Consider the following 24,887-nt stretch of genomic DNA (forward strand, 5'->3'; position numbering starts at 1 on the left):
CATCTGGTTTCTAAGGGCTGTCATTTCACTGCCTGACACTGCCGTTCAATCCCAAATGGGTTATACAGGAGGGAGTTTGTCATTTTTAAGTGATACTTTCTCTTGGGATTGGGCTAGGGAGTGTCTCTCCTCCTTCTGACCACATTGCTGTTATGTATTTCAGTAGTTCTTTGTAAATGTAGAGTCATATATGCATTACTACTGTTCTTTGTTCTCCATAGATTTCTTACATTAACACATTAATGAAGTAGCAAAATTCTTAATTTTTAAAATAGATAATTTCTGATTTTGATGGGGAAGGCAGGAATATTCACATGATTTATATTAAGATACCTAGTTTAGATTCTCTGAATAGCCCTTTGCAGGCATTTCTCTTTTGCCATTGATGACTCAGGGAATTTAAACCCTTATGGTAAATCACATACATTAAGAAGATGGTCATGAATGGGAGTGGGGTGTGCACTGAAAAGTTAGCGATTGAACTGATATCCATTAAAATTGAAATGTGGAGACACCTTAAGCTCTCTAGTTGTTCTTTTATCCTTTTATTTAATGCTCATCCATGTTTCTGACTGCTGTCAGCACTGCTGACATTTACAGATCGGTGCATGCATCTTTCTTGTTTGTACTTTAAAAAAAAAAAAATGTTCTGGCTTGGAGCCTGTGCCATGTGCTCCTCATACCTGAAATTAATACAAACTGCTCAAAATCATTACTGTCATTGTTATTGAAAGTCATGTATATAATGTAACTCTGTGAAGCGTTGCTTATGTTAAACCCCCTTTTTTTTGTATTTTTGTCTTGGTGCAGGTGGAAGAGGGCTGGTGGGAAGGTATACTCAATGGAAAGACTGGCATGTTTCCTTCCAACTTCATAAAGGAATTGTCTGATTCTGATGATGTTGGAATAGCACAAGAAGAGCAAGTAAAGCCAAGTAAGGAAAAAAATATTATTGATGTTCTGTATGTGTGTCTGTGTCTTTACCCCATAACACATTGACACGGTAGCGCATTCTTATCTCTTGCTTGGAAGTGGTTTTGAATGCCATGTTCTTAATTTATGCTGTGAAAGGGTCAGATGATAAGCATGTACTTGCAATGCTACCTGAGTTGTAATATTAGCAACGCTCCCTGAGCTGTGTTAAGACTTGCCAAGCTGCAGCAGACCAAGAACGCAGAAGGCAATGATGATTATTGGCTTAGAATTTCAAAATGCATTAAATTTTTCTTTTGTCTTTAGATGTGGAAACTGAGCAAAGTAACCAAACATCTACAAAGTGGCTGTGTTTATTTAAACGAGGGATTAAAGTGCCATACCTTCTATGATGACTCCAGTAGATTTAAGAATTCATAATTATTGGTGTGGGACATGCGGCACTTTTTCCCTCCAGGTGCTGAGCATGTTACTATCACCTTCGTCACCCACTGCCCCAGCAGCCAAAGGGAAAAAGGCCAGAAATGGGACATGGAGTTTGTTCTCTCACTTACAGTGGGCCAGTACTGCTGCAGGTGAAAAGCATGTTTGGTAACTTAAGTTTGCAATAGTATAAGCATGGTAGTGGGTTGTCCTATTTATAACTTGCCTTGAAGAATAACCTGAACCAAAAGTATGCTGTTACATGAAATGGATACTTGGTGGTCTTCATGTTTTTCCTGGTTTTCAAACAGATATTCTTGATATTTCCTAATTCAGTGGTCAATCCTGAATCTTTAGTGGAAAGAAAGAAAAGGCAATTGTATTTACATATTTCAGGCTAATTCCACAACACCTGCCAAGGTCTTCCTATTTTCAGCACTGCAGATATTCATGGCTATGTAGAGTTCTTCCGAGATCTCTGAACAAGCAAAAGTGAAAAGTCTCCCAAGATCTTTGTAACCTTATTTCAGCTGAAATTTACCACAGCCTTTGTAGTTCAGTCTGTCTGTACAGAGGTAGAAAGTTATAATACTTCCTTTTTTCTCTCATTTTTCCATTTAAGGCAAATATACCCTACAGAAATAAGATCCTAAAAAATCTGACCTTTGTAATGATGAAAATTTTTCATATTGTTTTTGTAAAGGAGTACCTATTCATGTGTAGTGGCACTGCTGACCTAGTCTTGTGATCAGTGCTGCTAAAGATATTTACAGGTAACATTCCTTCAGACCGGAAAGAAAATATTTTAACAATTTTAGTGCGGCGGAACGGGAAGAAGGGCATTAAGTCAAGTTGCACATTTCAGTGAGATTGCAAACTGCTTTCTCTAACCTGTATATGCTGTCATGAATTTCGTTCATTATAGTCACAGTGAGTCTTGGAAGAACTAACTGTGTAGATGTAGTTTCAGCTCTGGATTCTGTAGTGTTTGGTACTCTATAAATGAAAAAGGTAAGTGATATTGCTCAGGATGGAATACCCCAGTTTTATCTGTATGAATGAATGGAATGTTCCTTCCCCAGGTAATTTGGTAATACTTAGTTTATAATGAGCATCCTGAAAATGTCTGTTGACAAAAACATACATTGGAGTGTGTAAAAGCAGCCACAAAGTATTAGCTTATTCATCAACATCCGTAATGGCACATGCTTAGTTCAAACTCAGTTTTGTGTGCTGGTTCTGACTGTCAGTGGAACCTAAAATCTGTGATAGTTCTATTGAGAAGATATCGGTAACACAGATATCATTTTTGTCTCTTTAACTAAATTGAAGATAACTATAGCTGAGAAATGGGTTCTCTTCTTTCTTGTGTGTAGTTTAACTCTTTGGAGGTGCTTTGTGGCTAGCTAAGATGATGTATTATTAGGAGCTATTTTCTAAATAGCAAAATACCTATAAAACAGAAGAAAACCTCCTGAGAGACAGGGACTCAAGGAATGTTGAGATTCTTATGGGAGTTTTAATGCTTTTTAATTTATTTTTCTTAAAGTAATACTATCAATGTAAGAACTGCATTCCCCTAGCAGAACTATGAGAAATATGCATCAAATCAGTTCTTTCTATATGGTATATGTAATTGTTACAGGTGTTCCTCTCTAACACATGGTGCTTTATGAGGCTGTATTCAGGTACACTGACTATCTGGATTTGAAAATCTCCATAATGAGACTGCAAAAATTTCATCAAGTTTATACAGCTAACTAGGAATGATAAACTAATTTAAAGTATCTGTGCTTAGTCTTAAAGCAAAAAGAAAACTGAACAAGTAAACCCTGGAAGATTTGGGCATCGGGCTAGCATTACTGTTGAAATGCTCTGGGTAACATCTCAAAAGGGTGTACATTCATGCCTCTAGATCAACTCCTTCCTCTATAGATGACGAAACATGACAGCACTTCAAAGCTGCAATAACTCATTTTTCTTTCTCTGGAAACATTGCTTGAGTATGTCTGTATCACAGAACTTCATAAGGCAGAAACCTTGAATATGAATTCTTTGTTATTAAGTTAGCACTCAGGTGTGAGGGGGCTGTCCCTGCTCATTGAACCAGAACCTTGGGTGGCCGTGGAGGTTCTACACAGCTTCTCGAGGGGCCTAGACAGGGCTGGGGTATGGCTCTGTAATCTTGAGCAGCAACCTTGAACTCTTCAGCCCAGCTTATAAAATGGACAAAGTAATACTTGGCAGGTTTACTGTGAGACTTGGGAAAGTAGCATCGGATCTTTGGAGAAGGAACACTGTGCAAACACAAGAGTATTTTTTAGTTAATAGTTAAATGTAATGCTTTGGTTAAACTTAGTTAAAATTAATCTTTTAATCACATTTTACTGATGCTCTCTAAAGAGAGCCTTTTCGGAAGAGCAAATGTAATTTCTTGTGAACTCAGAGTGGAAGAAATACAGAAGAGAAAAATGGTATAATTTTGCTTTTTAGGAATAAGATTAATAAAAATGCATATTTCTCTGTCTTTCTGTTATGACCTACACAGGCCCAATGGGCAGAAAGGTGCTGTCTGATTTTATTGGTTTGTTGTGTCCATGTAAATTTTATAGCAGATCAGAGTAAATGACCAGAAGGAATTACCTTGGTTTCTTTTCATGCTCTGCTGTAGAGTAACTCAAAAGTTTCCTCAGAACAAAAAGCCCCTTTTTTGAAAATGGCTTGAGCTACTTTTGGAAGTGCCTAAATATTTCTGAATACTGATAGTGGGACTTACTTGCCCCTTAACTGGAAGGGCTGGGAACCTTAGATGGTGGGTGCTCAGCAGATTGGAAAGTAAGAATGTGTGGTGGGCTGACCCAGGCTGGAGGCCAGGTGCCCCCCAAAGCTGCTCTGTTACTGCCCTCCTCAGCTGGGCAGGGGAGAGAGAATATAACTAAAGGCTCCTGGTAAGGACAGGGAGAGATCACTCACCAATTACCGCCATGGGCAAAACAGACTAAACTTAGAAAAATTTAATCCAATTTATTACCAAGAAAACAGAGTAGAGCAACGAGAAATAAACCCAAATCTTAAAACACCTCCCCCCACCCCTCCCTTCTTCCCGGGCTCAACTTTACTCCCGAATTCTCTACCTATTCCCCCCCAGTGGCACGGCGGAATGGGGAATGGGGGTTGTGGTCAGTTCATCACATGTTGTCTCTGCCGCTCCTTCCTCCTCAGGGGGAGAACTCACACTCTGCCCCTGCTCCAGCATGGGGTCCCTCCCATGGGAGACAGTCCTCCACCAACTTCTCAAACGTGAGTCCTTCCCACGGGCTGCAGTTCTTCATGAACTGCTCCAGTGTGAGTCCCTTCCACGAAGTGCAGACCTTCAGGACCAGACTGCTCCAGCATGGGTCCCCCATGGGGTCACAAGTCCTGCCAGCAAACCTGCTCCAGTGTAGGCTCATCTCTCCACAGGGCCACAGCAGGTCCTGCCAGGAGCTTGCTCCAGCATGGGCTTCCCACGGGGTCACAGCCTCCTTCGGGTGTCTCCACCTGCTCTGGCGTGGGGTCCTCCATGGGCTGCAGGTGGATATCTGCTCCATCATCCTTCCTCCATGGGCTGCAGGGGGACAGCCTGCCTTACCATGGTCTTCTCCAGGGGCTGCAGGGGAATCTCTGCTCTGGTGCCTGGAGCACCTCCTCCCCCTCCTTCTGCACTGACGTGGGTGTCTGCAGAGTTGTTTCTCTCACATATTCTTACTCCTCTCTCTGGCTACAATTGCTTCTACTGTTGTGCAGGTTTTTTTCCCCCTTCTTAAATAAGTTATCCCAGAGGTGCTACCACTATTGCTGATGGGCTTGGGCTTGGCCTTGGCCAGGGGTGGGTCCACCTTGGAGCTGGCTGGCATTGGCTTGGTTGGACATAGGGGAAGCTTCTGGCAGCTTCTCACAGAAGCTGCCCCTGTAGCCCCCCTGCTATCAAAACCTTGCCATGCAAACCCAATACAAAATGTTACAAGATCAAAAGGTTGTGGGTTTGGGGGTTGGTTGGTTTGTTTTTAAAGTGTTTGTCCCAGCTGTAAGGTGAGCACCAATATTTTGTCTTCAAAGGTACATTTCAGAATGTAGCAGGGACAGGATTAGGTACCCTGAGAGTAAACAACAGTTCCTGGTTCTTTAAAGCATCCTCTTAAATTAAAATGTTTTTTGTTTGAGGGAATGTTACAACATGAACAGGAAGTATGCATTATAATTTTATTACTATATTGAATGGATACATGAATTATAAGATTATTTTCTAGATTTCTCAGATATCTGGTATTAATTTTAAGAATATTTTCAATACCAATCTTGTCATTACAGCCTGTCAAGAACCAAAAAGTTGTCATGTAGTCAAATGAATCATATCTGAGAGAATCACAGCTTAATATTAAGGAGGTGATTTCAAAAGCATGTTAGTATGTTCATGGCAATGTAATGACAACATTTAAAGGTTGCCTTTTATATCTTGCTGCCTCTTGCATGTGTCTGCTCAGGAATTGCTAGGCCTCATAGTATCTATCAACTATTTTTAGAACCTGTTTGGGATAACCCTTGAGAAGTCATGACTGCTGGAGCTAGAACCGATGACAGACTCATCAGCTGATGGTTCAGTCAGGCAACCTCCTGTATTTTGAGTTCTTAAAACTGGAGATGTCCATTCCTGTCTCTCTGGTTAGCCTCAGTGTCATGAAGCTTAATGTACCTTTCTCTTAGCAATTTCCTAACTGTTGTTTGACTGTTTTAATAGCATTCTTTTCATGGTATTTTGTAAAAACAAGGTGGAAAGATGGATTTGTGGCATTTTTGCTTCCTCATTATGTAAAAATAAGGCAAGAAAAAATGTTGCTGTTAATTCAACTACAAGAACAAAACAAAGAAACAGCTTTTTACAATACATAAATGAGTATAGCTTTTTATCTTCTGAAAGTCCAACAGAATTATATGCAGGGGGGAAAAAATACATATTTATGGTACCAAAATGGGTGTGATGCTGTGTTGGGACAATTCACACATACTGGCTGTTTTGTTATAAAATTTCACAGAAGGCATTAATTCTTATGATGGTATACCTACGTGAGATTGAAACAAGCTGACATTGGTATATTCTTGGGCTTGCCTGGGTACCTTGGGTTTAAAAAAAACCCAAAACACACAAAACACCTCAGCTGATCATGCCTTTACCTTCACTTGAATTTCATGTAATAAATACTAGAGTATGAGTTATCTTGCTATCAAAGAAAACAACAACAAACCCAAACACAAAATTAATGGTTTTGATAATAAAAATGTTATCTTAAAGTTCTAAGATGGGAAGTAGGATTTGTTTGGGGGTTTTTGTTGTTTTGTTGTTCTCTTTTTTTAATTTTAGTATTTTGTTTTTGTTAATGTGTACTGAGTCAAAACACCTGATTAAGCTCTTGGCTGAAAAACTGATTTATTCAGGTTTTAGTGTCCTATCCCTTCAACTTAGCATTGTTTAAAACCAGTTCCCATGTCCAAAACATTTCGAATAAGTCAGCTTGGAAAGATGCAGTGTTTCTGATGCTCACAGGATCCTGGTATATTAAAGAAATGTGAGTATTTCAGTGCCCTGTTTGGATGTCAGCTGTGCTTGTTTGAGTGCACTACATCTGCATCAGGAGTGTTGAGCCACTGTGAGTACATCATTGCAGTAATAATTTTTTTCAGGCTTCCTCTGCACCCCGTGAGGAGGCTGAATAAGAAAAATAATTTCATTTGCAAGTTCTGCAACTTGACAGACAACAGACAAAAACCCAAGAAAAAATTCTGTTGGACATTGTAAAGAACAGCTTTAGCAAAATCATGAGATTCTTTTATCTGACATACATGCAGTAAGAATATTTTAACTTCATGTAGAATCAGATACTTTTGTTAATATTCTCGTTGTTTTGCTAATGAGGCTTTAAAAATGTTAGTGACTGAAAATACAGATTAAAACCTCTTCCTCTCCCTTCTTTTTACCATCATTCGATCTCTTCACCCCCACCCTGCCCCTTCTCTTTTTTTTCCTCTTCTCTTGCCTGCTGTCAGGAAAGTCTGCCTTTGAAGGGACAATTCTGTACAGAGTGGCACCGACAAAGATTGACAGCTACAGACGCTATAACAGTGAGTGCGTTTCAAAATCAACAAGCAATAGCTTTAGTCCTCAGTACTTGTTTGATTTATCTACACTTGTAAAATGTGCCACTGCTACTCACTTATGGCTACTCTACATGCATATATTTGTCTGTAAGCTAAAGTCAGTTTGCTGCTGCTGAACTGCCTAGCCTTAATGCAATGAGAATGCAGTCGTTCCTTCTGTGCATGTGTATGCAGTATGTCCATATATATATGCGTATGTGTGTAAGCCTACGATCAATTGTGAATTATATTGGATGTTTGGGTCTCAGCTATGGATTGAAATTAAAACCATTTAGTCCCATCATTTTTACCACTAGAAACATGAAGACTGTTGATAATAACCACAAATCTTTGAATTAAAACTCCTTCTGCTCTAAAAATAAAGTTCCCATTGTGATTGCTGAATCCATAAAATATGCTTTGCTTTTCTTAAAGAACATTGTGGGGCTTGGTTTGTTTGTTTTGGAGGGTTTTTTGGTGTTGTGTTTTTTTTTTTTAATTTAATGCATGCTCTTCATTTGGCATTCTGTCTTTGACAGCTATTACTCACAGCATTTTGGTTGATAGTTTTTTCTGCCAAGGAAGGTAAAAGATATAAAGCTACTTTCATTTCATGTTCGGGTTTTTGCCTTCTGCATTTTGGAAGCAGGGAACATGCTGCTTTTCATATGCTTTGACTACCCTCTTAATACAGAAGAAGAGAGGATGGTGACATCAGATGCAAGACAGAGGAAGCAAGGAAGACAGAAATCTGTCCTTCCACCTGCTTCCTCATCGAGAAATCTAGCAGAAAGAGATTCTACTGAGTCACATTCAGTGTGACTTAAGTACAAAGTGTTCAGTCCTGTCCTCTGATGAACAGGATATTGTGCTAACTTTGGCATCTGCTTTCGTCCCAGACAGCTTTCTCTTGAGAAGATCCAAGCTGTGCTGCCCTTCTTCCTTCTTTCTGGGTGGGAGTGTTTGCTCTCCTACCTCTGAAAACTTCTGTCTTATCCATGTTCACAGCACAAGATGAAGCAGTTGAAGTGGTAGTCTTCTATTCTGATAACTTGCACTTACACCTTTTTTTTTTAAACAAAATCTGATCTTTTTTTAAACAAAAATCTTTGTGGATATGTGTAGCTCTGAGTATTTCCTCATTGAGAATTATCTCCCTGTCTTCCAGAATTTATCCTTTTCTGCAGCTCTTTTCAAGCTTCCAACCAAGCTCTTGCTCTGGCTGGAGCAGACCATGTGGCTGGTGGTCTTCAGATATTTCTGCTGCTTCTCACCATATAGTCTTCATGACTGCTTATGCATCACTCAAATTGCATGCTTCTTGCAGAGTTCTTAGACCATCATGTCCTCAAATCCACCTATCTGATGACCATAATAAGGATTTACGAAGTAAATGTCCAGTATGCTTGACTTCTAACTTTAAGTTCCAGCTTCAAATCAGATGCAAGGTCTGCCTTTGGAGCCTTTAATTTTACAACATTAATCTTTCTGGGCAGTGTTGCCCTAGCATTACCCCTCAGAGCTTTCGAGAAACCTCCTCACCGTGCCCAGCCCATTTTTCGTAACGTGTCAAACAGCCCTTCCTCTTTTCTCGAGTCATTTAGGGTGAATTCAGTCACCTTTCCAGTTGTGCTAGAGCTGTGCATTTAGTTCTCGTTGTTAATAATACTGGCCCATGGTCGTGCTGCAGAAAATAAATTTCATCAAACTGATTTCATGGAGTGCAGATTTGGATGGGTATCTACAGGTGTGCTTGATAACCAGCTGCAAAAAGACAGCTTAGCCCACAGTAGATTGTCTCGTGTTGCTCTGAGCAAACACTCATCTAAACTTTGTTTTTAAAGCTGGCCAAAGATCTCATGTTTAATACCACCTCCCTTGGCATTTGGTTGAGACTTGCATGTTTTTTCATGCTGCCAGAGGTGTTTTGCTTTCTTTGTAAAACCGCATCTCAGAAGGCCAGATGTCCAGCTACATTTGTGGCTTGTTTGTTGCTTAGTGGGTTGGAACTGGGACTGAAGTGGGCGGTACGCAAAATCAGGTCATCTGGGAAAGTTTTAAACAAAATGAGGGTTGGCACTGTTGATACTCTCAGCAATGTTATCTCCTGAACTAACATACAGAAAGGAGGGTTCTACCTGCTACGTCTGTTGGCAGCTCGCTTCCTGCATACTCCTGTCGTTCTTCTAGAGCAGTCCTACAGAAGGTGCAGCAACCTCCTTCCATTTCATATCTGATCTGCGCTCCTTACTTTTAGGCAAATATCCATGTGCTTATGTCTCCAGTGAAAATCATTTGGAGACATTCCACAGACTTCTTTTTCGTTAGGGATGTCTATTTAAAACAACCCACAGCTGCTCTAATTTCAGCTTTCTGATTTCTCCATAAGTTAAGCTGGAGTCAATTCATAGCTTTCGATTAGTTATGCCCAAAGGGTGCTTGGATTCACCTGTATCACATTGCATGAAGCGTTGCTGAACTTCTGAAGCAAGCTTAGAGCTTTTACTTTACAGACATATGCTTAGTGCTAAAATACTTTTATTTTGAAAGCCATTTTGCAACTGCTGTGTTTAAAAGAAATTTTCTTACTTAATCAAGGCCTATAATAGCTAAATGCTGTTGAATTAGCGTGTAGCTGCTTCTAGAGATACCTTCCACTGAAATATGCAAGATTATCTCCTGCATAAACACTCGGCCTTGCCTTCATATGCTGACATGGCTTTTTTGGTCATTAGATATGCCAGGCTCCGCTCAGCAATAATTCCAACTCCTTTGGCATTCTGCTTATTAACTTGCTGTCAGAAAATTTTTGCTACTGTGTATGCTGGGCGAAGAGGGACACACAGCAACAAAAAATTGTTGTTTTGTTGATCACAGCCCTCTTTTCTCTCATCCTGCAACTTTCCTGCACCTCCACGAAAAATGCTTCTTGGATTTTTAATTTTTTTAATTTTTCCTGGTTTAATTTCTCTTTCTTCCTTCACTTCCTTTTTCTTCAAAGATGCTATGACTGAGGAACAGGGCAGATACAATGTTTGATTTGACAAATATTTGCCTCTCTTTCCTTATATGTGGATCCACAATGCTGTCAGTAATAGATATTAGATATAATGGAAGAAGATGAGACAGGATCGTTGAAACAGAAATATTCGTGAGTAACCTTGTGTTTTCTATTGCTCCACTACTTTTTTTTTACTACTTTTTTTTTTTTTTTTTTTTTTTTTTTTAACCCTCCTCCTAATCCAGGAGGAACAATGGCTGGTCAAGTGTTCAAAGAAATCAATATGGTTGATGTATTTATGACATTATTAACCCCATTTAAGAGTGTCTGAATGTGAGCAAAGTTAAACGAGAAACCCGAATGTGGATTTTAACAGTTCTGAAGAGAGGACAGTTACAATTTTTTATTTCACCTCAACTTCTTATAACTTGCTTACAAAGAAGAACATATATTAAATACACAGCTGCTACAATGAAAAATAACATTTGAGAACAGTGCTAAAATTGGGTGATGGAAATGTTTATGATTAAAAATAAGCATCCTGTTTTCTGGAGAACAAATGTACAGATGGCAAGGGATTGGGGGTGGTGGGTGGAAGACTTATGTTGACTGGGGTGAAACACGTTAAATCCTTCCGTTGATTCGGACTCTAGCAAGTGGTTTTCCATGAGTCTCACAGAATACCAATTTTTGCTGAGTGACAGGTAAAGAATCCTTTTGGCTGTGATTACCCATCCTTTCATGTGTAATAACATCCTCCTGTACTTGGTGAGAACAAGGCTGGTGAAAAAATAGCTCCAAAATGAAGATGATGATGGTGCGGTTGTAGAGCTCCGGTGAATGAATGATTGTTTCTGTTGGCTCTTACAGTACTCAGGGAAGTGGCTGGGGATGAGATGAAGCCACCAACTTCTGTATTGATGGCTCTGTGTTCATGCTGCAGAAGATGCTTGCGCTGCGTTGCCCTTAATGCATGCTGCTACGTGGTGCTGGACACTGCTCCCCTTTTCCCTGCATGGTTTCTTGTGCAAGCATAAACACCTTGGGGCTGTTTCTCACGTGGCAAGAACTGTTGTGCTAAGACAAAAGAACATGCTGAAGGGAAATGACAAAATGTTTAGATTACATGGTTACATTTCTTCAAGGAATATAACTGAGAATAGCAAATAATAACTAATATTGAGATAGTCTGCCTCAGCCATTTGTACGTGTATAACCATTCTTGGTAAAGAAGCATAAATTTGTTTTTTGAAAGTGTGAATTTATTAACCTTTAAACTATGAAAGTTCAGCATGGCTTCGTTCTACAGTAATATTTAAAATCAAACTTCCTTTTCTGTTTTTCTTTTTTTTATGACACTATGGAATGTTGTTGGGGATGGCTTCAACAAAATACAGGACTTTGATGGAAAGCAAGCTCAAGATAAATACCTCATAGGCTGTGGGTATTTGTTCTGCCTTCGCCAGTATGTGAGGAAAAGGAAGAAAGGAAGTTCCTGTCTGATCTACTGCAATTGCCACGTATAACTTCACCTTCTTTGTCGTTCAGATCAGTCACTCGGGCGTTCCACGCTGTCATTCTCTAAATAGAAGGAAAGGCCGTATTTCCCCTTGCCTTCCTTCCCTTCCATAAAAGGCAAAAATCCCAATAAGCTCCATTTACACGCTTCTTTGTTCTGTTAAACACAGTTGACAGCATTTTTCTCTGGCTGCCAGACCAAGTCAGGAGATCCTTTGCGTTGTCTCAGGTGTGTGCCTCTGAACAGCTGAACTTTACATCACTTAACAGAGGTAGCCGGAGAAGCGCTTAGAGGGCCAGAGCATCATTGGCTTACACATCATCAGAGTGGGCCGCCTTTTGCCCAGTGCCATAAATTGTCTGTGGAGAGAACAATCCAGAATAAAGAACAAAAATTAAATTGCTGAATAACAGCTCAAAATAGAAAGCTCTAGAAAGCTCACAATATATTCCCCTGTTTTCCTGCCAATTTAAGCTATTTAGAAACAATTTGTTTCCTGCTTTGAATTGAGTTAATTTTATCATAGCTGTTTATTTTTGTTTTAACAGCTTTAGTTTACACAGTCCTTTATCATCCCTAAATATCTTTCTGATTTAGCATCTTGGTTTGATGCCAGCGCAACTCTGCGGACATTGGTGAATTAAGTCTGATGTTGCTGTCTCTTTTTAAGCCTTGTTTGAGCTAATCTGTTTTGGTACAAAATTTCAACATTTTAGAATGTTGCTCTGAAAAGACCTGTAACTGGCATAGCAGGAGTGTAGCGTGTTTGAAATGTCTTGAGAAAACTAAGCTCTCTTATATACCCATAGAGGAAAAAATGTGTGTGAAGTGCGAAATTCCTCCAGACAGTGTTGTGAGAATTTATTCTTCATGAATACTAAATTATCTTGCATTTGTAAGGAGCATGAAGCAACAGAGAATCTTAGAGCTCCGAGTGGTTTTAAATAGCCATATGTCAGTAGTCCTGTATCTTGTCCCAGCCAAAAGTTGGGAATAGTGGGCTCCTGGGCTGGGAATTTTAACTTCTTGCTGCTGATGCTGCCCTTGTTCAGACTTCATGGAGCTTAGCATAAAGTACACTCAACACTCAAATACGAGCTCTACCTTGTGGTGCTACAGATGATGCAGCAACAGTAAATCTAGGTAAAAGAATAGTGTCTTTGCCTATAGAGCCAGAAATGGGAAGTGACACCCCCAAAAGACTTATCTCCTTCCTGAGAAATTTTAAAGATCTGAAAAATTTTCCTACTATTAGGACTGGTGTGATAGTAGGCACATTAGTGAGCACCTTGTTGATGTTAGGTACTTCGCTTGTCAGCTCTCCAAATGCTGACAGAGAGCTGACAGAGTCTAGAAAAGTTACTGTTAAAAATTAAAAAAAAAAAAAACCTTAGCGAGAGGCTTGACTAGCTTTTAACCTGTCCGGGCTATATTTGAAGTATTTAATAACTACACTCAAAAGAAAAGCAAAAGATGTACTTAGTGCTTTCTAGGATAGCAGTTTGCTGAGCTGCTGGCCTTACCTTAGTGCTTAAGTTCAGAGCTGTACCACAGCTGTTGCAGACTGCGTGGGTGTGTTGGGCAGCAGCAGTAGCAGCCTCTGCCAACTGAAATGCTCTCCAGTTTTTAATGCCCATTTAGCAACCTGACTTCCTGGCTAACTGTAGCTCTTGCAGAAAATTTCATGTTTAAAATTCATAATCTGACAGTCTGGGTCGCTCAGGTTGCTGCTTAGTTCCCAGCTGTATCTCTGGGCTACATCCGTCTTTTGGGGAAACTGTCCCCCCGGCTCTTTTCTCCTACTAAGCTGCTTGCAGTAGTGGTGAAAAAGGTTATGAAAAGCTGAAGAAGAAAAAAAAGGAGGGTCGTTGAAAAAGAGACATTTTTCTGTTTTTAAGACGAGGGACCCAATGAAAAGATAAATGAGAGAATTTGTCAGGCAAGGGTAGACATAGTGCTGCAAATTCTTGCTTGCAAGTTCTTTATCTGTACAAACCAGCAGTGTATATCTCATGTACCTTGGGAGGAAGGTAAGAGAGAGTCTCCTTAGCACATCTTTAAGAGTTAGAGCATGTTAGATCATTTTTTGCAGGACTGTTCTGTACTTAAACACTGCATTATGGTTTCTTAATGTTATTGCAGATCTTCATTTTATCTAATTTGTTCTCACTTTCCACTGCATATAGTCCTCCCTTTCTGTCACCTTTGTCTCTTTCCCTCAGCCTTGAAATGATAAAAGCAAGAGCAGACTAGTTCTTGGAAAAGCCATGACTTTTATTCTTAATTATTTATTTAAATCCAGAGGGCTCCTCAGCTTGTGTCAGTCAAAAAGTAATAAATGAGGTCATTTTCCCAATTGGTCGGGAAGGATTCTTTTAAGTTTGAAGGAGCTTTGTAAGGTTGGCCTCTGTATCTGGCCACTCAAATGCAGTTTAGTTTAGACAGGCATCACTTCAGTTTGTTCTGTCCTCATTAAAAAAAAAAAAAAAATTACTGTTATTTCCTATGTTGCTTTTATTATGAAGACTGTATACTGAGACAAAGCTCTGTGGCAGCACTGAGAATGAAGTGGCTGTTGGATTAGCATCAAGCACAGATGGGTGATGCTAGGGAAATCTGTTGTAAGCCTGAGGTGAGGTTTCCGATGCAAGGTGTGATGTCTCATCATAGAAGAATGGTAATAAAAGATGAAGATGCTATAATGAAAAACAAATGATGACCCATAAACAAATCCTAATTCTTATTGTAGCCCCTTGAGATTTCTGATCTTTCTTTCATGCAGGCTTCAAAGATCTGGAAGTCCATGTGAAACCTGTTGAGTAATTCCCATAATTACTTCCATATTTTATTTTCAACAGCTAGCCAAGGTCAGGTCGTCTTCTGCCCCAATTAGTGATGCAGAAAGCTATTATTTTAAATAGCTTTTCTGTTCATCTCAGGAAATGGCTAGGAGTGGTCATGGATCCTATCAGTTAGAATCCAGTTACTTGTGGAGGGAGGTCCCTGCACTGCTCCTTCCCTTCATCACAGAGTAGTTCGAGGAGATTCTGGCAAGGATGAAAGAGGGAACCTCTGCCAGAGGGTAATTTTCTTATCCCATATTAAGAAGATCTTTTGTTCAGCAAAGAGATGATGACCACTGTGATCTGTTTGAGGGTTTTTTGAGTTGTGGACATTTTATTCTCAGAAATATTATTTGTAACTCAGTGTAGTTGACCGGTGACCCTTCTCTTTGCATTTAGAAGTAGTAAAGAAAGTTGGTTCTAGCCTCTATCTCAGCCAGGGCCCTAGTGACTGATCTTTGGCAAAGCTGGGAAAGGTCCAGCTAGTAGAACTTACAGCTTCTTCTGTTACTGGCCAAGTCACAACATGGTGTAGGAATAAGAAAGAGGCAGTGACTTTGACTTGTTGCCTGAAGAGATTTATACCTCTCAGGCTTAATCTAGCCTTGCATCTCTTAGTGCCTCTACATCATGGAAAGGCTCTGCTACAGATAGCCACCCCGCTACCCCCAGCCACAGCACAGAGCAGGATCGCTGTGAATGCTTGAATTCCCTGGTTATTGCTTTCATGAGCTCTGGAAGAGAATGGTGGCAGCAATACTAGTGTTCTACCATAATAAACTAGTGAGACCAGATTTGAAGTTTTCCCCTTCAAGGTCCATGTAAAGATATCAAGACCCCAGCATATTTTAAAAAAGAATCGTAATATTGTTATTTAGAATTCTTTACAATTCCAGTCTTGCACAGTTTATGGAACAAATAACTTGTTCGGTGCTATCTAAACTGAACACTCATAGAAACAGAAATGTTACTTATATTCAACAGGGGGATGTAGCAACCACTCAGGAGGCCAGAAGGCCTAAAAGCATTCTGCTTAGTCTTTAGTCTTTTTGTTGTTTCTAACTGGGAACTTTCTCTAATTCTGCATTCATACTCCTTTCAAGATTTGGATACAGAAAGTCTCAGAGAAGCATATGATGTTTTTTCTGCTTAACAGTTTTGCCAAAAATCCTGGCCTGACATATAATTCCTGAGTTCCTTTCCTAGCAGCACGCTGGTGTTTAAAACAATTTAACAGATGAGTCCCTTGCGTCCTGGATCACGACGTTGTGGCTGTAGGCCTCAGGACTTGCAGTGGTTTCTGTGGTTCACTGGAGAAGCTTGAAGTAGCCCTTGAGGAAGATGCCATGTTTTACCGGGTAGTTGTGTTCCTAAACAGTGAATTGCCAAGAAGACAAGAAGTCTCCCCCAAAACAAGTCTCTGCTCACCAGCATGGCAGAAAGTTGTTGGATGGAGACTGTTTATTAAAACCAGAGCCATCACTTGAGTCAGGGAGGCAAAAGCAAAGGATTCAATTGTTAATATTTAAAATTTTATTCATAAAGATTTTCATTGACTTCATCAAAATATTTTTTCTTTAGGTAATTCCTCTCTTTGGTTTTGAAGGGTTGTTCTGGTGTAAGCTGAAAATTATATTCGGATGCTTTCAGCTCAGGAACACTGCTTCATTCTGTTTATGTTGCTTGTACACATCAGAGAATCGTAGAAACTGAGGCATTACAAAGATTTTATATAAACTTTGCACATACTACACAATTTGCAGCCCTTTTATAGGGATCCACTAGACTTCTCCCAATCTTAGTGCCTTTTCTTTCCTTTTGGCAGAAATATAGATAATTTTGGGGTAACATTATGTACTTACCAAAGGGAAGAGGGAAAGAGGTTTGTGTGTAATCTCTACTTGATTTTAGGTGTCTAGATTTTAAAGAAAGATCTTTCTTCTATGCTGGCAGCCTCTTATGATGAAAACCCATTGCAATAACTTTGTGGACCTTGATATAAAAATAATTAAGAAGATAAGCTTACTTGAAATTTTTCTTTCTTTGACTTCTAAGATCCACATCTGCAGCACCATGAATGCCTGCAAAGGGAATGGGAGGATTTGAGTTTGTTATTAGGTAGAATTAGTGCTGTAGTAGCAGCAGTTGCTGTGGTTTTCCTGGAAACATAGTTAAGTGAATCTGTAATGTGGGAAGGAAGATTTAAATGATCTGGGAGATTGTTTCAATTGGAGCAAACGTCAGTGGGTCACTTTTGCTACCAGTGACTGCTTGGCCTCATGCTGCACCGTTCTGCAAAGTGGCTGAAGCATCACCATATCGCATCTGTGGCCTCTGCTATTCAAACAGCAGATATTTTCAGATAAGCGCAAATAAATTTCCTTGTTCACTGAGAGAAGTAATGCAAATCAGAATGTCAGTTTTGATTTATTATATTCCTAGAGGACAGCGTGCATGGGTGCTTTTCTTATGAGGCTGTCTATGCTGCAGAGAGATTTAATTTTCAGCAGGGAACGTATTATGCAGCTTATTTGATTGCAAATTTGTTTAAACAGCTTTTAGCTTTATATTTCCCAGTTAGGTAATGTAGCTTTAGATACTAAGTGCATAATTGGCTTGATATGAGTCACATAGATTTAAGGTACAGCGCGCCTGGTCTGACTGCTTGTTAGCTTTAAGTGGCTTTATACGACAGCTGCCCTAGAACTGAATTTAACTCTTTCATTTATTGAGTTCTCTTCCAAATAGTTTTTGTCTGAGGAAGAAGGATTTTCTTGGTACTCAAGGAATGACCGTCTTCATTCATGAAGTTTTGATGCTGGATTATGCATGTTTTGTGGATTGGTGTAAGTTCTGACTGGTACACCAATGTGATGAAATAAAGTGATTTTTAAAACTCAAAAATGAGTGCATGGCACAGAAAGCATCTTCTGTACATGTTTCTTGTGTTTTCTTTTTCCTTTAGAGGATGATGGGAGGGATCACTTTCCAGTCACAATCTGTTTTGAAAGCAGTGAGCTTCACACTTAAGATTCCTTCTTTCATCCCTGCATTTCACAGGCCTAAAAGATGCTACAGGCTCTGAGAGTGATGGTGGCGACTCTTGCAGCACAAAATCGGAAGGAGCCAATGGAGGCACAACAATCCAACCCAAAAAGGTCAAGGGTGTTGGCTTTGGAGATATCTTCAAAGACAAGCCTATAAAGCTACGACCAAGGTCAATAGAAGTTGAAAATGACTTTCTCCCAGTAGATAAGGTATGTGTCATTTCTTAATTCTCTCTTGGTGTTGGTTCAAAGAAGTTTTCATGTTAAAGTTCTGAATTCTGTCACTGGCCCAAACTTGAAGCTTTATGGTCGTTATTTCCTAATCTTTCCATGACGATTCTACTTTTTTTTCTTTTGCCGCATGCCAGAAGGTGAATTCCAGTGAGGTTAGCTGCCTGCAAGAACTGTTACTTTGCTTAAAGGTTTACTCCTTTGTTCCTACCTCATCTGTTTAATTGGCCTTTTTTTTCCTAAGCAAATATTACTTTAGAGAACAAGACCAGAGAGGCTTTTCAGGTTTTCAGTTACATTATGGTAAAAAGAAATTGCTAATTCTTATGTGAACTAAGAGGGAGATACTGTCACTGTGCCATCAGTTTGCTTGGGAAAAAGGAAGCTTTGGCAAATACCTAAATACCTCAACTTAGTACTGGATTTGTTGATTTAAAGGATGCTTTCAAAAATCACCTAGCTTTGTTTAAAGGGATTAGTAAAAGAGAAAGCATATTTTTTATGGGTTTGTTCTATGTGACATAAGAGAAAGTCCTGAGATTAACACTTGGGGAAAAAACCTTAGTTTCTGACAAATTGAAACAGACTATCTTTTTAGAGAGCAATTTTTGTTCCAAAGCCTCTAAAACTATCACTAAGTACATTAGAAATAGAGACTAGAAAGCAAAATGAGGTGTTTCTAATAAACTGGAGGAGGCAAACTTAAAAAAAAAAAAAACAAAACAAAAAACAAAACACAAAAGGATTGATCGCTCTAAGGTATGTTCATTAGGAAAACAAAGAAAGAAGTGCATTGTTTCCTAATGAAGTAACCACCAAAGAAAAATCTGTGAAATCCTTCCTTTAAGTCAACAGTTAGATTTGCACAGGGTTGCTGATCTTCTGAGAAGTGTTAGGAGGCTTCCACAGCCTGGAGTTCTGCTATGGGCATAGTTAGGTGATACATTTTCTTTGGCTCCATGGTGATTTTAAGAAGCTCTTGGGCAGCTGCTCTTATTCCCTGGTGCAGCAGCTTCTCACCTTGAGTTGTGCTTGTCCAGTTGTCTGTAGAACCAGACGCTTCATGAATTACTTCTCTTTGGCCCACAAAGCTTTTGTTTTGTAGCCTAGATCATTTCAGTGATCTGATTTCTAGCACAGCACCTACCCTCACAGCAGTACAGCAGAAGGGGAGATCCTGCAGAGGCATGGTGGAAACTTCTTAAGTTAGCTACGCTGAGGCAGAATTGGTTAATTTTTTACAGTAGGCTGCAGTTTGGATTCTGTGTAAGGAGAGTAATGAAGAGCTGGGATAACCTAAGTAAAGGAAAAACCTCGATTGTATTACTCTTTGACCGTTGCTGACTTCTTCAAAGCCTGCATGGCTTTGTTAACATGCAGGACTGGGAGCAGCTGAGCTGTATTCCAGTGGCACCTCATCAAAGAAGCCCCCCCTGGGATACAAGACAGGGACAGGCCAGGCCTGGCAGTGTTCAGTGAGTGCTAGCTAACAAACCTCCCTCCTGCTGCATTCAGGGAATGGGACAGAGAGCAGTGAAGTCAACTTTGCATGGAGCCGTCACAGTGTCTTTCTGCAGCATGGTTTATTTGTGACCCTGACAACCTGCCAGTGTTCAGGGTGCAACTAGGTTTTATGAAAGCTTTGTAAACACACCGAAAAAGACTTTTACCAGAACATTAACTTGGTTAACTAAAGGTTTCTTTTTTTTTAAACCCATTTCAGAGGATGTTTGTTTTTATAATTTGATGGCTACCTGCGATCTTGTACTTAGAAGTCTTTCCTTACAAGTCCTGTGTAAGGAAAATTGCTTTGTATGTAGGAAGCACCTGATAGCAGGCAGACTTAAACTCATGCATGGCTGTACTTAAACCCTTTGGTTTTTTTGGACTCAGGACATAAAAAGTCCTGTAGCATCAGGAAATGTGTGTTTTAATAATGCAGTCCTACAAGAGGTGAGTTTAAATTATTAATTTCCCACATCTAGGTATGTAAAGGAAATACACAGTGCAAGAAGAAGATCACCCAAGATAAACACACTATTATAATTTACATTATAATAGTATTTAGAATTGGTGTGTAACATAGGCATTCACTTGTAAGGGTGATGCATATGTAGGCACTGACCAAAATTCAAGTGTTGCACAAAATTCAGTTCTCCCAAGTCTGATATAGGCAGATTAGAATTTACAAATGATAAGGCCCTGTTAATGCCACATGAAGGATTTCTTGTGTCTGCAGTTTATTATAATTGTAGCTATCTCTACAGATTGTAAATAGGAACTGATTAAAATAAATTATGTATCCCTTGAACTCTGGAATGCCTTTTTTTTAATGTGAAGTGTTCGCAAAGTGCTTATGAAGTGGCCTTCATTCCCTGAAGTGTTACTCCACTTTACAATAATGAGAAGTCTTACCTTTGTTTTTTGCGAAGAATAAATATTTGTGCAGCATAAGTCAATAGGTTTGTTACGCAGCCAAAAATTAAATATAGAATTTTCAGAAAATTTCTAAAATTTTCCATCCTACCCACAGACCTTCTTTCCTGTCTTCATATTTCTCCTAAAGTTGACATGGTTAGTGGAAAATAATACCATCGGTTTTGTAAACACAATCCATTATTTGTGTTTCAAGTGTGTAGATAACAAAAAGCAGCACTTCTTTGCTGTTGTTGCTTCTTTCCTGTCTAGAGTCAGGATGGTTAACCTTTGAGCAGTGCTGTTAAGAGGTTTCAACACTTTGGGCTTTGCCTACTCATAGCACTAAAACGTGATTCACTGACGCAACATTTGGTTACAACTGCAAACCATTAACCTCCCAAATACTTCTCTCCTGACTGCAAGAAATTCCTCCCTCGTCATCGACGTGTTCTTTGTCATTTAATACTGACAGAGAGAGAAAATCCTGCGTTAAGTTTGTCGTTCCAAGCAAGGTCATGTTTAGCTTGAGCGCCCTGCATACCGGATCAAAAGTCTTCCAATGTATGACACGGAGTGCCAAATTAGAACAATTTTTTCTCTAGCAATGTAGTTTTTAAAGGGATCTGTGCCCTGGTATGTGCCTTGCTCATTTACACGTAACCTCAGTTTTTCAATAACTTGTAATCTTTTGAAGAGGCAGAAACAAGGCTTTCCTCAATTCCTTCCTTTTTTTTTTTTTTTTCATTCTATCTGAAGTTTAGGGACCCTAAAACTCCTTCTGTTGCTTCTTCTTGATACAGTTATTGATGGAACATTTTATATATTACTGTAATGATACTGCTACCTTTTTGGTTTAAAATATTTCCTAACAACTACTGATTGTTTTTAAAGCATTGGTAAATTACTGGGAAGATTTTATAATGTGGGATTATTTAGAACAAGATAATTCCCATGCAAAATGTCAGTCCTATTTACGGAAGAGCAGGGTCTCATTTTGTTGGCATTATCACTTTGTGTTCTAATCTGCTTTCAGTTTTATGAATCATAGGTTTAGATCATATTTCATGCAGAGGTGAGATGACTTATTGGGATGTTAAGTTAAGGCTTTTACACAAATATTGGCAGGAGTATGAGGGCAGAAAGGATTGCTGCCAGTTGAGCAGAAGCAGATGCCATTAGGCTCTCCTGTAAATCACCAAGCAGTTTGATGTGCTCCAAGCATTAGCCCAGTGGTAACAATGTAGGATATGGTGGCCCTTGTCTTTTATGGTGATCAATAGACTCCCCAACTAAAGGCAAAACTGAGGAATTGCGGGAAACTCCATTGGTTTTATTGGTGTGCAGAATTCATTGCTTTGCTGTTCTTTGTTCTAAAAATCACAGAAGCAGATTATCCTAGGGAAATTAATGATGCAGTTGTAGGAGTTTAATTTGAGCAGTGCCATCAGAGCTGTGTTTTTCTTAAAAAATAAAAGAATCAAATTGCTTTGTAGTCCTTTTCTTTGCCTGTTTGCATTGATGAATTGACCATTGGCCATGTATAACTAGAATCAGATTCCTGAAGTTTGGCTCTGTCAAATTCCCATTAATGGTAGGTGTAAGTGAACTAATTTGCAATGCTGCATGTAACGGAAGACATAGCTGGCTGACAGATGACTTTTTCGAAGAAGTACAGTACGCGTATAGGCATGTTGTGTCTCCTGAGAAAATTCAGTGTAACACTGTTAAAGTAGCACAAGTTTTATGGTCAAATAGAAATGCCCGTTTCACGTGTTGTCCTCCTGCTTGTGCAGCTTCAAGACGTTTAAACAGGCGTTTATGCTTATTTCTTTTTTCCTTTTTCATTTGGTAGTGGCTTATCTAGAACTTCTATTTCTAGGTTGCACTTCCTTCCAATATGATCTATATTTGCTTCCGTTGTTCTAACAAGCTATCACTTTTTCCTCTCCTGTATCTAAAAATAAACCCATACAAGTACAGGAAAATTAATTCAGCCATTACATTCCTTAGTCTGAGTTAACTGTATCAGGTTGGTCCGTGAGTTGAGGCTTCAGCTGGAAATGCTAAAGGCCATAATAGGTGAATATAAAATAAAAAGTCTTAAAAAGCCATTTTTATCTTTCTGAAAACTGCCTTTACTTTAGAAGAGGCTATTGAGAGTATTTTTTACATTTTCCATTTGAGATATATTTGTAGTTTTCTTCAGGCAAGGCTTTCATAGTTTGCTAGCAGTGGTGAATTTGAGCAGAGCTAGATTTCATTAACAGCCTTTGTTGAGGTCACATTAGTGTTTGCCAGAACTTAATGTAAATTATATATTCAACCATCAAACTGGGGAATATTGCAGCCACTGTAATGATTTAATATAAAGGAGGAGGCTGTCATGGCTCTAGATCCAGAAACTTGTAAGATCTAGTTAGCTGGTGTTTAGGGATTCTTCTCCCTGCAAAACACTGAATTTATACAGAAATTTTTATTTCTGTATATATTTAGTATGTTTGGGAGAGAAAAAATGGAAAATAATGGAAATAGACACAAGAGCTATAAGGGCTAGAAGCTCATGTCAATTATTAAGTCTACCTGTCCTCTCTAATAAGACAGACATTTGTAAACTCTGAGAGTGAGTGCCTGCAAGGTCTGAGTTTCTATTTTAAGCCAGAGAGCTAGCGACCCAGAACCTATGGTGAGAGCCTTGTGCTGACAGTCGCATCTTCACCACACCTATGCTGTCAATTCCTGCCTCATTGCTTGTAGAAAGCATTTTCCCCCTTAATTTTCAGTTGTCATTTAAAAAGAAATCTTCAAGAGATGCAAGTTGGAGGCTCCTCCTGGCATTCCTAAACCAGCTAATGATGTGCCCCAGCTCTTCCAGCACTGCCCAGCAGCACCCGTGGTGTGGGGCCAGCACTGACTGTGGGTGCTGCACGCATCACTCTGCACTTGCCTCTGTATGGCATGGCTCGCTGCTGCTTACTTTGCCCCTGCGTTGCCTTTGGAGGTGCTTGCTCCCCTAACTGAAATGGTGAAGCCAGTGTTCAAAATCCTGAGATGATGAAAAAAATGGATGCGAGCGAAACCACCTGGTATTGGATATGAATACTATTCAAAATGCTCGCTGAGCCAGAGAGCTTGTGAGTATCAAGTGCGGGTAGCACTTTGCACTTGAAAGCACAGGTTTCTGGTGTTCATTTATTCGGAGACAGCCATCGGGTATGGCAGCGCTCATGGCAAGCATCAGCAGTGTGTCAAACTCTGTGTAGAAACAGGGGGAAGCACTCAGCTGTTCAAGCAGCATTTGTGGTTTGCTTTTGAGTTGCTGTCTGACACAGTCTGGCATCCCTGCCCTTACCATTTATTCTGGTGCCGTCTTGTGAGGAAAGCTACAGGAGAAAAGGGACCCTGACCCCGTCTGCAGTTGTCATGAGAGCCAGGCTGCCTGCAGTGGGGGCTCACTCCTTCGCTGGTATAACTTTCCATTCCTTGAAGTCAGTGTGGAAACAAGATTTTTGTCTGTGATTCATCATGCAAAAAAATAGCACACATTTGCAAACAGTGGCTGATGTTCACAGGGTGCTGTGGACATTATAAATAAGTTCTTTAGAATCTTGTTACCATTTCTGCAGTAACTAATTCACAGCAATAAGAAGGAAAGGTAGGGAAAATATGGCTGGCTCGTGAAATAAGGGACAGTTGAAAAGCAGCATGCCCCTTTTGGGGAGGCTGACTCTAAGCAGGACTTGGTACCAAGGAATAGAACGGGAAATGGAAAATCAAGTTTAAAAAGAGGAACAAATTCGATAACCTTGGCTGGCAGTGAGTCTCTGCTGAGTCACTGAACCATGCTATGTGAGTGAGTAGCGTCTCCTGATCTCCTGTATACTCCCTGCCCTTCCCTGCTATCCCATTAGATATCTGTGGTTTCATGTTTTCTCACTTTGGTTTGTAAAACGTTCAAGGTGCCTGAACAGAGTTGTCCAGGTCTTGGTGACATGGTTCAGCTTTCACAGCAGTCTGCACTAGCAGTTTTGGGTGGAGGAGGTTACCCATGCAATGGTTTGTACTGCTTTTGATGGGTTTTAGGCTTTTGTTTTTAATAAAGCACCTATTGGACTCTAAATAAATGCAAGATAGTTGTTGTCTGCACCACAAGACTTCACAGGTATAATATTGGTCTTTATTCAGAAAAGATTTGTCCGTATGAAAGGAACACATCAAGTATGCACAAAAACATTTTCAACTTACGTTCCTGACTTGAGCTACTTGAAGAACATCTAGAAATAGAAGTAGTGTAAGAAGTATTG

General features: G+C 39.7%; 1 protein-coding gene across 8 annotated transcripts in view; it reads left to right on the forward strand.

Moving 5' to 3' along the window:
* Nucleotides 1-24,887, forward strand: part of SH3KBP1 (SH3 domain containing kinase binding protein 1) — a 235,511-nt gene that overhangs the window by 128,702 nt on the left and 81,922 nt on the right. For 5 of the 8 annotated variants that reach the window (XM_054821679.1, XM_054821732.1, XM_054821697.1 and 2 more), the window contains 3 exons: nt 811-934; nt 7,438-7,512; nt 17,951-18,147. In XM_054821679.1, the coding sequence (XP_054677654.1) occupies nt 811-934; nt 7,438-7,512; nt 17,951-18,147 (396 nt within the window). Of the gene's footprint in view, nt 1-810; nt 935-1,390; nt 1,509-7,437; nt 7,513-17,950; nt 18,148-24,887 lie in introns of those variants that run through there. The other 3 variants (XM_054821723.1, XM_054821738.1, XM_054821688.1) reach the window with 3 other exon arrangements.

The sequence above is a fragment of the Grus americana genome, chromosome 1 (genome assembly GCF_028858705.1).
Source record: "Grus americana isolate bGruAme1 chromosome 1, bGruAme1.mat, whole genome shotgun sequence".
NCBI lineage: Eukaryota > Metazoa > Chordata > Aves > Gruiformes > Gruidae > Grus > Grus americana.